General features: G+C 40.6%; 1 protein-coding gene across 1 annotated transcript; it reads right to left on the bottom strand.

Annotated features, from left to right (window-relative positions):
* Window positions 1-2,337: 2,337 nt before the first annotated feature.
* LOC133998014 (uncharacterized) lies at window positions 2,338-8,916 on the bottom strand. The gene is made up of 6 exons (XM_062437752.1): window positions 8,866-8,916; window positions 8,586-8,611; window positions 5,304-5,495; window positions 3,501-3,703; window positions 2,858-2,900; window positions 2,338-2,441 (listed from the first exon to the last, which is right to left on the bottom strand). The coding sequence occupies exons 1-6, from the start codon at window positions 8,898-8,900 to the stop codon at window positions 2,338-2,340; spliced, it is 603 nt and encodes a 200-aa protein (XP_062293736.1). The 5' UTR covers window positions 8,901-8,916.
* Between the last annotated feature and the right edge of the window lie 8,448 nt (window positions 8,917-17,364).

The following is a 17,364-nucleotide window of genomic DNA, read 5'->3' as shown; positions in this document are numbered from 1 at the left end:
AGCTTTCATGTCTGTAATGTGGGTGTTGATTGACAGCTGTGATTGGCAGTTGACTCCAGGACTCACACTGAGTCGGATTATTGTCGCAGTATGTCAATAAGTTTAATGTCACTTGATTATAATACCTTTTGTTTGGAATATCCAGCTGGTGTAGTCTACCAAAAGCACACATGCAGCAAGTATACAAATGTTTCTCTTTCTTCAGCTTTTCTTGTGTCAGACCCAATTTGGTCAACTTTACATCAGGTTTATTATACCAGTAAGAAACAAAGAAAAACATTTGATTTGAAAGCAGGATTTTTTTTAAATGTATTTGAATTCTTTAAGGACAGCTTTGGGTAGCTTTGTCTGATGTATGATACCTTATTTCAGGCTGCACTTAAAATGAAAACATTTGTATATCCAAATTAAAATATGTGAAGTGAAGCTTAGATCTGAATTTTTATAAGACCATGACTTTATTTCCTAATGGTAATTCTCATTTGTATTAAACAGGCAGCCCACACAGACATCATAACAAAAACTCAGATTCATTAATTTTTATTTATTCTTTGTGAAGGTGTACTCAGCATTTTCAATCAGCACAAAAAAGCAGCATTCATTATTTTACAGATGTGTTTTGACTTCATTTAAAACATATATTCCAAAGCTGGATGGTAATGTTACACACAGGCTCATAACATAAACATTCACACTTAAAAAACACTTTTTCTGCAGTGAGCGTTAAACTTGACTCTGCAGTCTCATTAAGCCAGCTCACTTTTTAACTTTTATCATCAAAATCTGTAATTCGTCATTTCCTTTTCTCTGTGTTGAGCTGCAGTTACATTTCAGTCATCAAAAGCCATAAAAAACAAATGCATCAACCTTTACAACCTATTACAGTGATAACATTAATAGCATCCTTCTATTATTCATCTCTTTGTAGATGACTGAATACATAGGAAGTCCATATTTTCTTTTTATCAAACATTAATTACTTTGAACTTTATTCCTTCTGTTTTTGCCAGTCTGTTGTGCCAAACTATTGTCAGGCCTCACAGATGTTCTTAATCCTTCTTCTGAAAATGAATGACTGCCACAGTGATCGCCGTTACTATCCCTGCTAATGCTACAAGTGAAGCAATAATAAGGCATGCCCGATCGCTGCACCCTAAAATGAAGAAATAAAGAGCAATGAGTCATCTGGTATCATTACTAGCTCCATCAACACTAAAATTATTTTATTTACATTAAAATAATGTGATGATTATATTTATAAAGAAAGGAAACTCTATTATAATCTCTTTATTAACCAAGTTTCAGATAATATTGAACTGCAGACACGTCTGAAAGCATGTCAACCAGTAATAGTAAAATGTATTGTTTTTTAAAAGTGTGATGGCCAGGACTACAGCCATCCTGGATCTCACTCATGAAAAAAATCGAAATTATTTAACCCTATTTAAAGACCGTGTAAAGTGAATTTTCTTCTAAACACATTAAATAGGTCACAAATGTATTTCTAAAAAAAGGTGTAAAAAGCATTTCAACCATTTAGATTTGAATTGTGGAGCTAGGCTTCACAAACTGTGTTTCAACATTTCTGTCTGGATCTAATGGGCGGGTCTGAAAGTCATAAACCCGCCCCTGCTGCTGTAGAGGTATAAATACATTCAGCGCACACTACTACTACTACAGTCTACAGTTAGCCAGTTAGCCGCCGGGCTAGCAGCCGAGTTAGCAGCAGAAAGCTCTCAGACCTAGCGTCCATGTTTCTGGTAGAGGTGGTGACTTTGATTGACAGGTGACACTTGGTAGGGGGCGGGGCTTCAGCGGACTCGGCGGGCACTCCCACAGCGTTTGGGAGAAGAGAAAAGGTTGATTTTTACCACAACTTTGAAGCCTAATTTCATATATTTGGCGATTTTTTTTAATCATTCAAATTTGGCAGGGTGGTTAACAACACACTTTTCTGTGGTATGTCAAACTCAGAACACATATTTATTCTTACTTTACACAGACTTTAAATCTTGAGGGGATCATTGAGGGCAAGCCCTAATTTCCACTGATGTCAAGTGCACAGAAAAACTAAGAAACAAACAACAACAAAACAAACAGTTACATCCTCAGTAGCACTAGATCATATTTAAGTAGCTGTAGATGGTAAATGGACTGTACTTATATAGCGCCTTTCTAGTCTTTACAACCACTCGAAGCGCTTTACATTACATCTCATTCACACACATTTATACACTGATGGCTACCACGCAGGGTGCCAACCTGCACATGAGGAGGAAGTTAACCATTCATTCTCATTCACACACCATTGGCACAGCCAACGGGAGCAATTCGGGGTTAAGTGTCTTGCCCATGGACACAAGTGGAGAAGAGTTGCCGGAAATTCAACCACCAAGCTCCCAATTGGAGGACGACCGCTCTACCTCCTGAGCCACAGCCGCCTGTAGATCATATATAAGTAGCTGTAGATCATATTTAAGTAGCTGTAGATCATATTTAAGTAGCTCATATTTTTAAATTGGTCCTTGATAGTGTTGAGTTTGCGTATGATTGTCAGTGTTCCAAGAAGACACAGCAGAGAAACTGAAAGCAAGTTTACCAAATTCAGTGTTAGTCCGGGGAGCGTTGAGCATTAAACAATCATTTGAACGTGTTGAATAGTTACTATGAGACCAATTTAATAAAGTGACTAATGTATGATGGTATGTTGCCTGAAATAAGAAATGAAAAGATACATTTGAAAAGAGAAAAAATATAAATAATAAAAACACAACGAACAATCAACAACAGCTTAACACAATACATGTAACTATTTAGCATTGTAACTATCACCAGTAATGAATCAGAGTGAACTTACCACCCATGCTTCTGATTCTGTTCAACAAGTTCCTCCCGGGGAACTGAAAATAAAAAAGACACAAACAAAGAAAAAATCTATAAATAATAATACCATAAAAATCCAACTCTTCCACAATTCTCCAACATTTATTCTTATAACACTGTATTCACATTACAGTAGAAAAACAAGCTATTTATAAATTCCATGGTGATCAACAAGTGAAAGTACTTCTGTAAAATCACTAAACAGACTCAAGGAGTTTTCTTTTTTCTGAAGGCTGATATTTCACCCAGCAAACATTTTCAACTTGGTCTCAATATGATTAATATTTGTTACTGTGCAGTTATATACATAAACTCCTCTTATGAATTTGTTTTCCATCTTTAATCGCACGGCTACAAAGGGCCAGTACAATAAATCTAAACGTTCAGCATACAAACATTGGCTCAGGACCAAAAACACCACATATACAATAATGGGAATATGTAAATATGGATTTTAAGTGTCAAAGCATGACACACTGTTTCTCTATTAGCATGACTGTGTAGTACTCAAACTGCATCGATCATGAGGTGGAACGATCCATTTTTTAGTAAAATGACAATATCAGTGCACACCTGGATGATTGTGTTTAAATACGGTCAGTAAATATAATCAGTACCTGGACTTGAGAACCGACCAGAAACTTCTGGATCTCACACCATGCGATGTCATTGCGGTTACAGTTCAGGAGGTTTTTCTCATAGAAGAAAACGTCTACAGTGAGATAGATGTTCTGGTCGGTCACCTGTCTCCTGCTTTCAGCCACAATGGCATTTTTATTGAATGTGTGATGCATCACCACCAGAATCGCTGGTTTTCCAGCTGTAAACACAAGATAACAACAGAAACAGGATTATTTTCATCATATCTGACGTTTGGATCTAAACCAACAATGTACTGATCTACTAACAAGTATTGTATGCATGTAAAGCCTGATATATCTTATTCCTCTGTTGTTGTTGTTGTCCATGATTATGAAGAGTTTGGTCACGTTAGATTGTTTAGAAACGGCTCCAAAGAATAATTACAGGGATCATGTTTTCAGTCTTCAGAGAGTAGTTCGTGTTCAGACCAAACGCGATGTCGCACGTCGAGATTACATGTAAAGTCAATGCATAGACGCAATTAGACGCGAATTCGCGCCGGGCGACACGATACACGCGACGTGATGGACGCGATTTCCGCGGCATCGCGTCCATCATGTCGCGTGTATCGTGTCGCCCGGCGCGAATTCGCGTCTAATTGCAAAATCATCAAAGCTCGAGTTGAACATGTTGAACTTTTGCGGCAACATCGCGTGACACCGTGCCACGACAGCCTATCAGCGTTGAGATTCTCCCGACGTCACTGATGTCACTGACGTATAGCCCCTGTTAGCATAGCTGGCTTTCCCTTATAAAGTAGAAAAAGTAGAAAAAAAAAATTTCAACAGTTAATTTACGTGTGTTTTTGTCAGTTGATGTGTGTCGCAGGAAATAGAAGAGCCTCAGGAGCCTCAGGGACACATATGAGAGAAAACAGTAAGTGATCTCAGCCATGGTTGATGATTGAAGAAGCAATGTTGTTGTTATTTAGTGAAAATGGGCGGGCTCGCTGCATGTGCGATGGTGCGATGACGCAAATTTTACATTATGGTCACAAAATGGTCACGTGTTGAAACTGGAGCGATAGTGCAACAGATTCTCGTTTTGTCGCGCGACAAAATCACGTTCATCGCTTTTGGTGTGAACACCCAGTAAGACACCACTAGCTTGTGTTACATATCACAACCACTTGACTTTGTATTATGCTGTACATTTTACATTTCTCAAACACATTGGCAGAAAGTATTAGTAGGAGTCTTCCTGTTTCTAAACAAACTACTGTGACCATAAATCTTTGTGGCAAAGGAACATGCCAATATGACCGAATATTACTCAGTGCAACTCTGTGGCTCATTGATATTTTTGTAGTTTTTGGACACTAGTGGAGGTTAACAGCACAGAGGAATAAGATATATCAGGCTTTGGAAACACAAATATTAAAAACATTAAAACATCATCAAGTTTTTTCATGGAGCAAAATTATTCACTCCCACACTGATTGTCAATGTCAATGTCAATGTCAACTTTATTTATATAGCACATTTAAAACAGCCAATGGCCTACCAAAGTGCTTTACAGCAAAATAAGTAGAAACAATAAAAACAAACAATAAAAACAATAAAAACAAAAAAAAACAAAAAAAAAAATGTAAAAAAAATAAAATAAAATAAAATAATAAAAAAAAATAATAATAATATAGAGAAATAAAACAGATAAAAGACCCAATAAAAGCGGCTATCCTCCACCAAAGGCCAAAGTGAAAAGGTGCGTGATTGGTCACATTTTTCTGGATAACTTTGATCAATAAGTAAAACATAGCCAGATAAAGGCATTCTTACCAGGCAAGCTTTCCAAGGCTTCGCTGATGTTCGTTCCAACTCGTGAAACAGCCGGACAGATTATCAGGAGATAGTCACAATCCTCAGGACGAGACACCTGACTGTGGCCAATGCCTTTAATCATTCTAACCAAGTCTAAATGAGCCCCGTTTGTTTTTCCCGACTCAACAACAAAGAACCGTCTCCACGAGGCTAAAGAAGCAGAAGAATGAGAGGTTATTCAACTGCAACATAAAGAGAAACCAGCTGAGAAGTTATTTCCTGAATTTTACTACTTTTATACATTCAACTCACAACTTAAAACCTTTACGTATAATATTTTCATATGCCTACAATAGTATAGGTAAAGGTGGTCAATACATGAATGAACATTTCTGTCATTCAAAACCTGAATCAGTGGCTTTTTGTATCAGAGGTCTCTTTCCTGATTAATCAAGGCACTTCAGTCAACTTGGCAAACAGTAACACTTTTCTAAACACACAAAGAGCTTCACAGATGCTAAATTAAAACAAATATAACAAAGAGAAACAACACCAAACTGAAATGAAGCAGCACACGAGAACAAGAAGAGAGGTCTATAAAAAGATATGCCGATATAAATGGGTTTTAAGTTTAGTTTAAATCAGCAGATCTAATAGAGTCAGGGTAAAGTCTACAAATGTGAGGTCACCTTTTGTTTTATGGTTAGTGTTGGGGATGGGAAAAGCTAGAACAGGGGTAATAAATAAATACAGTAGTCTAGCTGAGAGAAAATTAATGTGTGGATTAATCATTCAAGATCAGTAGAGGGAAATATAAGTCTTACTTTTGCAATATTTCTTAACTGAAGGAAACAGGAAATACATGTTGTGTATGTTGTGTTACTTTTCTGATTAATGCTGCTGCTGTCTGTCATACATTAGAAGGAAGTGAGAAAACATGGCGACCACACAGCAACCACACTTCCTTAGTCTGTACCAACGGATTCAAACAGGTGTGAAAGCGACCTCTTAAAACAGAGCTTATACAGGTCTAGTTCTGAACTGCACTGAAAGACACAGTTTAACTTTCATGTCGTCCTCCCGGGTCAAATTGACCCCGTCTGTTTTGACTGTTCCTTCTTTCCTCCCTCCCTTCCTTCTGTCCTTCCTTCCTTCCTCCCTCCTTCCTTCTCTCTTACTTTCCTTCCTCTCTTTCCTCCCTTCCTTCTTTCCTTCCTCCATCCCCCTTTCTTCCTTCCTTCTGTCTTTCCTCCTTCCTTCTCTTTTCTTTCCTCCCCATTACCTTCCTTCTTTCCTCTGTCCTTCCTTCCTTCCTTCCTTCCTTCCTTCCTTCCTTCCTCTCTTTCCTCCCTTCCTTCTTTCCTTCCTCCATCCCCCTTTCTTCCTTCCTTCTGTCTTTCCTCCTTCCTTCTCTTTTCTTTCCTCCCCATTACCTTCCTTCTTTCCTCTGTCCTTCCTTCCTTCCTTCCTTCCTTCCTTCCTTCTTTCCTCCTTCCTTCCTTCCTTCCTCCCTCATTTCCTTCCTTCCTTCTTCCTTCCTCCTTCCTTTCCTTCCTTCTTCCTCCCTTCCATCCTTCCTTCCTCCCTCCCTTCCTTCCTTCCTTCCTTCCTTCCTTTCCTTCCTTCTTCCTCCCTTCCTCCTTCCTTTCCTTCCTTCTTCCTCCCTCCCTTCCTTCCTCCCTCCGTTCCTTCCTTCTTCCTCCCTTCCTTCCTTGTCTCTGCAAAACACTAAATATAAAATGACACGTGTTGACCAACAGTCAGAAGTACCACTGTGACAGCAATGTCCTGCATTGACTGATTTTGGCCACATGATGGCAGCAGAAACAAGCTGTAAACACAACAGTGACACAGGCTGCAACAATTGCTTATTTACACGTTCAGCAAACACGGACCAGGTTTTACACTCATTTTGAGTCGTGTTTTTGACCATCAGACAAATGTAAGTCCAATATTTTGTGTTTTTAGTCTCCACCAACTCCTGGGGGAAATACTTGACTCTTTCACTGCTAAATACTTAACCTTTGTGTCGTCCTCCCGGGTCAAATTGACCCCGTCTGTTTTGAGTGTTCCTTCTTTCCTCCCTTTTTTCCTTCCTTCTGTCTTTCCTTCCTTCCTTTCCTCCCTCCCTCCTTCCTTCCTTCCTTCTTTCCTTCCTTCTTTCCACCCTTTCTTTCTTCCTTCTGTCCTTCCTTCCTTCCTTTCCTTCCTCCCTCCTTTCCTTCCCTCCTTCTTTCCTTCCTTCCTTCCTTCTTTCTTTCCTTCCTCCCTCCCTCCTTCTTTCCTTCCCTCCTTCCCTCCTTCCTTCCTTCCTTCCTTCCCTCCTTCCTTCCTTCTTTCCTTCCTTCCTCCCCCCTCCTTCTTTCCTTCCCTCCTTCCTTCCTTCCTTCCTTCTTTCCTTCCCTCCTTCCTTCCTTCCATCCTTCCTTCCTTCCTTCACTCCATCTGTCCTTCCTCTCTTCCTTCCTTCCTCCCTTCCTTCCTTCCTTCTGTCCTTCCTTCCTTCCCTCCATCTGTCCTTCCTCTCTCCCTTCTTTCCTTCCTTCCTTCCTTCCTTCCATCCTTCCATCCTTCCTTCCTTCCATCCTTCCTTCCTTCCGTCTTTCCTTCCCTCCTTCCTTCCTTCCATCCTTCCTTCCTTCCTTCACTCCATCTGTCCTTCCTCTCTTCCTTCCTTCCTCCCTTCCTTCCTTCCATCCTTCCTTCCTTCCATCCTTCCTTCCTTCTTCTGTCCTCCCTTCCTTCCTTCCTCCCTCCCTCCTTTCCTTCCTTCTTCCTCCCTTCCTTCCTTGACTCGAGGAACAACAGGAGGGTTAAAACAGTTTGTCCCTAACTGTCTGTTTGGTTAAGGTCAGGTACTGTACTGTACATGGGTTGTTGTTGTAGTTTTTTGGAGCTTTTTTTGTGTGTTTTTTTAACTGCCTTCTGCTGCAGAAAATAAAACTGCTCAGACAAGAATAGGGAAGTTGTGGGCCTTAAAAAACAACATAGTGTGCTGAATGACGGCCTCTGCAAAGCTGACAGGAACTGCAGAGTCGGTCGATCAGTCTGTGCAGAACCAAGCAACAACCCCTTTCACATACAAGTGGTCAATTATTTATATACTTAATTATATAACAATATTCATTAGAGAAGCGTTAAATTGAACCTTTTGTAATTACTAAATGTAACCTATTGTCTACCGTTGTGAAAGAGTCACTTACAGTACTGTACCAGTCAAAAGTTTGGACACACCTCCCAGAATGAGAAAGTGTATCCAAGCTCATATACTTTATAAACATAATAAACTCTTTTTCTCACCGGCTACTCTCTCGTCTGCCATGTCTCTGAAAAAGAAAACAGAGATGAACATTCAGTCAAAGTCATTTAACAAAATTGACTTAAACTAAACAAGTAAAGCAGGTGTATCTGCGTCACAAACACGTTAGTCACAGCTTATCTGTTCAAGCTTGCGCTGACCCATAAAACACACTGAAATACCTTAGAGGGCTATAACCTCTACGACTCGGCATGGTAGACATCCAGTACTTCACAGATTCACAGGAGTAGTTCACATTAATTATTTTAAATGCTTACTTACATAGTTCGATAATTTCTTTGTGGCGTCTCTGGCATTTCTCTCCCACACTTCAGTTGCTCTTGCTCCTCCTCCTGCTGCTAGTTTCACTTTTAATTGTGGGTCAGACTACGTGTTGTCTCACCACGACAACAAAGGAAGTGGAGGAACCAGATACGTGACTTTGTGAGTGTTTTGCAAGAGACCAGAACTAAACACGGTGTCTGTGGTTTGTATCTACTGCAGATAAAAGTGGTTCATTGCTGCAGGTGCAATAAACATGCATGGGCAGTTATTAAGTTCAAGGTGCAAGATCTGATTCCTTTGATTCTCACTAACTATAGTAGGTTGTTAGAGGATGGCTTTAAAGTTTTGATATCTATTGGATTTAAATTCCCTTCCAGTCAAATATAATGAGCATTTTCAGGTATTTTTTGTGGATAAACATTGTATTTCTATGACATTTTTAAACAAGAACTTGCTTTACATGCATTGTGTCTTTATTGCCTGTTTAATTATTACTTGACAATGTTGTAAAATGGACTGTGCATCATTTTTTCTAATATATTATTATTGCTCTGTATGCTTATATAGGATCTATCACTCTGATCTGGGTTTCACAAACTCATGAGAAACATATCTGACACTTATAGGAGCAGTGTGTAGGATTTAGTGACATCTAGTGGTGAGGATAACTTCACAGCATGCAGTGTTTATCAATATGCACAGTCCCTGTTAAAAGGAACACATCATGCATATTCACAGGTCTATACTTTAGAATATATTTGCATGATTTACTTTGCATTTAGCTGATGATGCTAAATGATTTAGCTTTGGTTTTTTATATGTTCTTTATATGTGTCACCCTTACTGAGACTGTGCCCCCCCCCTTTACTTTACACACTTCATATATGAGTGCAGGTTTTTCCAGTGACAGTCATGTGTGGAGGAAAATATGTAATAAGAAGTGTAAAAACTATGTTACTGTATTAATACTTTGCCTTTTAAAGAACATTCTTGACCTCATCTATGACCTTTTATATAGTGTCACCACATTGTTCGGTTTTAAGTAAGATGTCTCGCCACCTTGTTTGTGTATTGACGAAATGAGTGTCTCATCTGTTAGGAAAGGTTAGAAAGGAGAAATAGAAAAGAGAGAGAAAAGATCATGTGAAGTGAATGACACGTGTTGACCCTGCAGTTAAAGGCGGTGGGGGTTTTAAAAGGGGAAGTAAATGCAAGAACCGGAAGTTGGACAGGATGTGCAAGTCTTCCACTGCTTGAACCCTGTTGCAGACAAAAAAAAACATCCCAGTCAGGATTCAGTCAGACATGCAGTACATATATTACCATGACAACAGCAGCAGCATTACCACAGAAGAATATAAATGACTTTGAATGTTGTTGGCAGCAAGTTAGATTTAGGACTCTGTTGGTTTTACTATGTTACACTTATGTTAACTAGTCTTTTAGGTCATTTGGTTTTGCTTGTTTACACTATTTGACTTTTCTTTTAACCCTCCTGTTGTCCTCGAGTCAAGGAAGGAAGGATGGAAGGAAGGATGGAAGGGAGGAAGAAGTAAGAAAGGAAGGAAGGAAGGGAGGAAGCAGGAAGGAAGGGAGGGAGAAGGAAGGAAAGGAGGGAGGAAAGAAGGGAGAAAAGAAAAGAAGGAAGGGAGGAAGCAGGAAGGAAGGGAGGGAGAATGAAGGATGGAAGGAAAGGAAAGTAGGAAGAGAGGAAGGAGGAAAGAAGTAAGGAAGGAAGATAGGAGGGACGGAAAGGAAGGAAAGAAGGAAGGGAGGAAGGAAAGGAGGAAGGAAGGAATGGATGGAGGGAGGAAGAAAGAAGGAAGAAAAGGAATGGGGAAGGAAGGAAAGGAAGGAAGAAAGTAAGGAAGGAAGGAAAGAAGGAAGGAGGGAGGATGGAAGGACTGAAGGAAGGAAGGGAGGAAAGAAGGAACAGTCAAAACAGACAGGGTCAATTTGACCCGGGAGGACGACAGGAAGGTTAAGGACTTTCTTGCATTCATAGTTAGCTTGTTTTGTTGCATATTTGAGTTTATTATTCTGTTTTGTTTTGCACATCCCAGAATAAAGACCTTATTTTCTTTATCCCTGCTTTTGCTTTTCGTCTCTGCATTTGGTTCCACCTGCTCCGCCACTGTGATGTCACAGTGGCTCCGCCACATCTCTCGACTTCTTGGATGCAATAGTTGACAACCTACAAGACACAACTCAGTGATGCTTTACATGGTGTAGCCATCAAAGTGGAAATTCACTGCTTGAGCCTCTGTGACAAAACATCAAGCGGTAAACGGGTCATGCAGCTGTAGTTAATGTGAGCAGAGGTGTATGAGAAGGAAAACATACCCAGAGGTGTAAGATCTCAGTCTTAGAACAGATGAAAAGCTCCTCAACAAGAAAGAGTCCCTTCAACAACATGAAAACATCCCTTTAACACCACTAATGAGGCTCCCACTGGACACAATCACGCAGTTTCCAATTGATTACATGCACCAAGCCTGATTCAGAGTGATGAAAAAACTCCTGCATGTGTGGATAAAGGGAGTGCATGGAGGTCAGCTGGTCAAGATACTGATCTAAGGACATTAACAGCAGTCAGTTCATGGTATACAACATACACTCACTCATGCTTTCGGAGTCTGAGGCCTGGATATATAGGAGTCTGGATGCATGCAGCACATTTCTCTTTGTATATTACATGCTGAGACTGAAACACCCTGTGAGATCAGACAAACAGACACTCCTGAAGGCTGCAAAGAGGCTCAAGGAGATGAAACACCAACAAAAACACAGCGAGGTGCCAGACCAAAAAAAACAAAAACACCACAGACAAACAACAGTTTTAAATTCGATGATGCATGCTGTGAGGCGACTGGGGAGATAAACAACAAACCTGATTCTGGTTGTCCACTGCTGCTGTGCTGGGGATTTACATTAAGTCAAGAAAGGACAGGAGGAAGGGAGGAAGGGAGGAAGGGAGGAAAGGAGGAAGGAAGTAAGGAAGGTAAGGAGGGATGGAGGAAAAGAGGAAGGGAGGAAGGAGAGAAGCAAAGAAGGAAGGAATGAAAGGAGTAAGGAGGGAGGGAGGAAAAGAGAGGAAGGGAGAAAGGAGAGAAGGAAGGAAGGAAGGAAGGAAGGAAGGAAAGAAGGAAGGAAGGAAGGAAGGAAGGAAGGAAGGGAGTAAGGAGGGATGGAGGAAAAGAGGAAGGAAGGAAAGGAGTAAGGAGGGAGGGAGGAAAAGAGGAAGGGAGAAAGGAGACAAGGAAGGAAGGAAAGAAGGAAGGAAGGAAGGAATGGAGTAAGGAGGGATGGAGGAAAAGAGGAAGGAAGGAAGGCGGGAAAGAAAGGAAGGAAGGAAGGGAGGAAAGAAGGAAGGAAGGAAGGAAAGCAGTAAGGAGGGAGGGAGGAAAAGAGGAAGGGAGAAAGGAGAGAAGGAAGGAAGGAAGGAAGGAAGGAAGGAAGGTATGGAGGGATGGAGGAAAAGAGGAAGGGAGGAAGGAGAGAAGGAAGGAAGGAAGGAAAGGAGTAAGGAGGGAGGGAGGGAGGAAAAGAGGAAGGGAGAAAGGAGAGAAGGAAGGAAGGAAGGGAGGAAAGAAGGAAGGAAGGAAGGAAGGAAGGAAGGAAGGAAGGAAGGAAGGAAGGAAGGAAGGAAAGGAGTAAAGAGGGAGGGAGGAAAAGAGGAAGGAAGTAGGGAGAGAAGGAAGGAAGGAAGGAAACGAGTAAAGAGGGAGGGAGGAAAAGAGGAAGGAAGTAGGGAGAGAAGGAAGGGTGAAAGGAAAGGAGGAAGAAGGAAGGAAGGTATGAAGGAAGGAATGAGGAGGGAGCAAAGAAAGAGGGAAGGAGGGGAAGAACGAAAGGCCAAATTAACTTCAACCTATCATCACAAACTCTTACAGCTCCTGTTTGGTTTCATAGCACACTGACTGCTCTCAGCAACCAGAAGCATCAGACAGCTGTTTTTAGTAAAGCTGTGTTAAACCTACTGTACACTACGTAACCAGAACCACACCGCAGGCAGAGTCAGCAAATAAGTGGTGAACATAGTGGAGCGTTGAGCTGCTAAAGAGCCAGATGTTCTCTTCAGGAGATGATGGAGACCAAAGCGGAGATTAAAGGAGTGAATAATGGAGTTGCTTTCATCAGGTGGAAAGAAACAGTTGCTTTCTGTTTGCTGGATGGATGTTTCATTACTGGCCAACGCATTAGCATGAAAACATTTTAATGCATTTGAATGATGGAAGGAAGGAAGGAAGGAAGGAAAGGAGTAAGGAGGGATGGAGGAGTAAGGAGGGATGGAGGAAAAGAGGAAGGGAGGAAGGAGAGAAGGAAGGAAGCAAGGAAGGAAGGAAAGAAGGAAGGAAGGAAGGAAGGAAGGAAAGGAGTAAAGAGGGAGGGAGGAAAAGAGGAAGGAAGTAAGGAGAGAAGGAAGGGTGGAAAGAAAGGAGGAAGGGAGGAAAGAAGGAAGGAAGGAAGGAAAGGAGTAAGGAGGGATGGAGGAAAAGAGGAAGGGAGGAAGAAGAGAAGGAAGGAAGGAGGAAGGAAGGAAGGAAGGAAGGAAAGGAGTAAGGAGGGAGGGAGGAAAAGAGGAAGGAAGGAAGGAAGGAAGGAAGGAAGGAAGGAAGGAAGGAAGGAAGGAAGGAAGGAAGGAAGGAAGGAAGGAAGGAAGGAAGGAAGGAAGGAAAGGAGTAAAGAGGGAGGGAGGAAAAGAGGAAAGAAGCAAGGAGAGAAGGAAGGGTGGAAAGAAAGGAGGAAGGGAGGAAAGAAGGAAGGAAGGAAGGAAAGGAGTAAGGAGGGATGGAGGAAAAGAGGAAGGGAGGAAGAAGAGAAGGAAGGAAGGAGGAAGGAAGGAAGGAAAGGAGTAAGGAGGGAGGGAGGAAAAGAGGAAGGAAGGAAGGAAGGAAGGAAGGAAGGAAGGAAGGAAGGAAAGGAGTAAAGAGGGAGGGAGGAAAAGAGGAAAGAAGTAAGGAGAGAAGGAAGGGTGGAAGGAAAGGAGGAAGGAAGGAAGGATGGAGGACAGAGCAAAGAAAGAGGGAAGTAGGGGGAGAACGAAGGAAAAATTAAAGAAAGAGGGAGGGAAGAAGGAACAGTCAAAAGAGACGGGGTCAATTTGTCCCGGGAGGACGACAGGAGGGTTAATATCACCTCTCTCTCTCCTCTGATGCAGCTACTTGGTAAATCTAACAGCACAGAACGGCATCATGATGTTAAATTATTGCCTGGGGGGATAAAAAGGCTTCATGTGGAATAAATTCAAATGTTGTACTTTAATTCTGGTCCCTGAATGTTACATCTTATAAACCTAAGCTCATTATCAGCGTACTGGTTTCCAGAAATAATCAATGTGTCTTTTTTAAAATTCCAAATAAACACTACAGCAGCTCATTTCTCACCCCCCCTCTATGTGTTTGTATTGCGCCCCCCTGCTGTGTTTGGTTGGAATTAAACGCTGTGCGCCGGTGGCTCGGGATGACTCACAACCGAGAAAACACTGTTGGATAAAATACATACTTTCCACGCTGTAATTACCACATTGTTGGGTCTTATTTGTCAGAGCTGGAGCCTTCTCTGTGTGATACAGCACCCAATAAATAGATAAGTTAAACCATAAGGGAATGTGTCTAAATAACCAACTCACATCTGAATAATAAGAACCTCATTTTATACTAATAAAACTGACTGGAGACTGTTGTTTTTGATCAAATCCCCAAAAAAAAGAAATGTAATCATCTCACCAGCCCTCACATGTATCTGCTGACCCTTTGGAGGGGCCCCACCCCATGTTGGGAACCACTGGACTAAACTAGCTAACTGTATATAAAGTAGTGTAAACTAGCTCCACCTCCAGCAGCTACAACAGTAACATGCTGCTCTAACACTGATGCTTCACTATTAATAATCTAATGATGTCATAATAATAATATATCAGTCAGAGGACCAAACCACTACTTTACTGTAATACTGCATACTACATCACTCATAATACTGCAGTACTTTTACTGTAATACTGCATACTACATCACTCATAATACTGCAGTACTTTTACTGTAATACTGCATACTACATCACTCATAATACTGCAGTACTTTTACTGTAATACTGAATACTACATCACTATAATACTGCAGTACTTTTACTGTAATACTGCATACTACATCACTCATAATACTGCAGTACTTTTACTGTAATACTGCATACTACATCATTCATAATACTGCAGTACTTTTACTGTAATACTGCATACTACATCGCTCATAATACTGCAGTACTTTTACTGTAATACTGCATACTACATCACTCATAATACTGCAGTACTTTTACTGTAATACTGCATACTACATCACTCATAATACTGCAGTACTTTACTGTAATACTGCATACTACATCACTCATAATACTGCAGTACTTTTACTGTAATACTGCATACTACATCACTCATAATACTGCAGTACTTTTACTGTAATACCGCATACTACATCACTCATAATACTGCAGTACTTTTACTGTAATACTGCATACTACATCGCTCGTAATACTGCAGTACTTTTACTGTAATACCGCATACTACATCACTCATAATACTGCAGTACTTTTACTGTAATACTGCATACTACATCGCTCGTAATACTGCAGTACTTTTACTGTAATACCGCATACTACATCACTCATAATACTGCAGTACTTTTACTGTAATACTGCATACTACACTCATAATACTGCAGTACTTTTACTGTAATACTGCATACTACATCACTCATAATACTGCAGTACTTTTACTGTAATACTGCATACTACATCGCTCATAATACTGCAGTACTTTTACTGTAATACTGCATACTACATCACTATAATACTGCAGTACTTTTACTGTAATACTGCATACTACATCACTCATAATACTGCAGTACTTTTACTGTAATACTGCATACTACATCACTCATAATACTGCAGTACTTTACTGTAATACTGCATACTACATCACTCATAATACTGCAGTACTTTTACTGTAATACTGCATACTACATCACTCATAATACTGCAGTACTTTTACTGTAATACCGCATACTACATCACTCATAATACTGCAGTACTTTTACTGTAATACTGCATACTACACTCATAATACTGCAGTACTTTTACTGTAATACTGCATACTACATCACTCATAATACTGCAGTACTTTTACTGTAATACTGCATACTACATCGCTCATAATACTGCAGTACTTTTACTGTAATACTGCATACTACATCACTATAATACTGCAGTACTTTTACTGTAATACTGCATACTACATCACTCATAATACTGCAGTACTTTTACTGTAATACTGCATACTACATCGCTCATAATACTGCAGTACTTTTACTGTAATACTGCATACTACATCACTATAATACTGCAGTACTTTTACTGTAATACTGCATACTACATCACTCATAATACTGCAGTACTTTTACTCTAGTATGATTTTTTTATGCAGGACTTCTTTTCAGTCCTCCTTCACTCAAAAATGTGTTTTTCTTCTTTTTCCTCCTGTTGGATGTTTGAACTTCACCGTGCAGAATGATATATGTGCAGATTTTGTTTTCACATTCATCTTCTGCAAGTGGAAAGTGGAAAATCCAATTTTTTTGATTAGTAGCATAACAAATAGTTTGGAGCCAATCAGAGTTAAATATTCAACTTAAGCACAAACACTGAGACTGGACTTCACTGTGAAATAAATTTACATATTCATAAACTCTTTGATTTTTAATGAGGGAGAAACGGGTAGATGTCATTTTTTAAATATTTTAACAACATAACTGAACTTTTTTTCTACAGGAAGGAAGGATAGATGGAGGGAAGTGAGGGAGGAAGGAAGGAAGGAAGGAGGGGAAGACAAATGGAAGGAAGGAAAGAAGGAACAAAGAAAGGAAAGAAGGAAGGGAGGACAGATGGAGGGAAGGAAGGGAGGAAGGACAGAAGGAACAAAGAAAGGAAAGAAGGAAAGAAGGAAGGAAGGACAGATGGAGGGAAGTGAGTGAGGAATGAAGTAAGGAAGGGAGGACAGTTGGAAGGAAGGAAAGAAGGAACAAAGAAAGGAAAGAAGGGAGGAAGGAAAGAAGGAAGGGAGGACAGATGGAGGGAAGGAAAGGAGGGAGGAAGGAAGGAAGGACAGATGGAGGGAAGTGAGTAAGGAATGAAGGAAGGAAGGGAGGACAGTTGGAAGGAAGGAAAGAAGGAACAAAGACAGGAAAGAAGGAAGTAGGGAAGGAAGGAAGGACAGATGGAGGGAAGCGAGGGAGGAAGGAAGGAAGGAAAGAAGGAACAAAGAAAGGAAAGAGGGAAGAAAGGAGGGAAGGAAGTTAAATAAGGAATAAAGGAACAAAGGAACAAACGACAGCTGGAAGGAAGGAAAAAAACACAGGAAGGAAATTGGACCCCTCTGCAGGCCGGTCCTGGCCCGCGGGCCTCATGTTTGCCACCCCTGCTCTATAAAAACACAAGAGAAACCAT

Source organism: Scomber scombrus, chromosome 17 (genome assembly GCF_963691925.1).
Source record: "Scomber scombrus chromosome 17, fScoSco1.1, whole genome shotgun sequence".
Taxonomy (NCBI): domain Eukaryota; kingdom Metazoa; phylum Chordata; class Actinopteri; order Scombriformes; family Scombridae; genus Scomber; species Scomber scombrus.
This window is presented reverse-complemented; position numbering and strand designations above follow the sequence as displayed.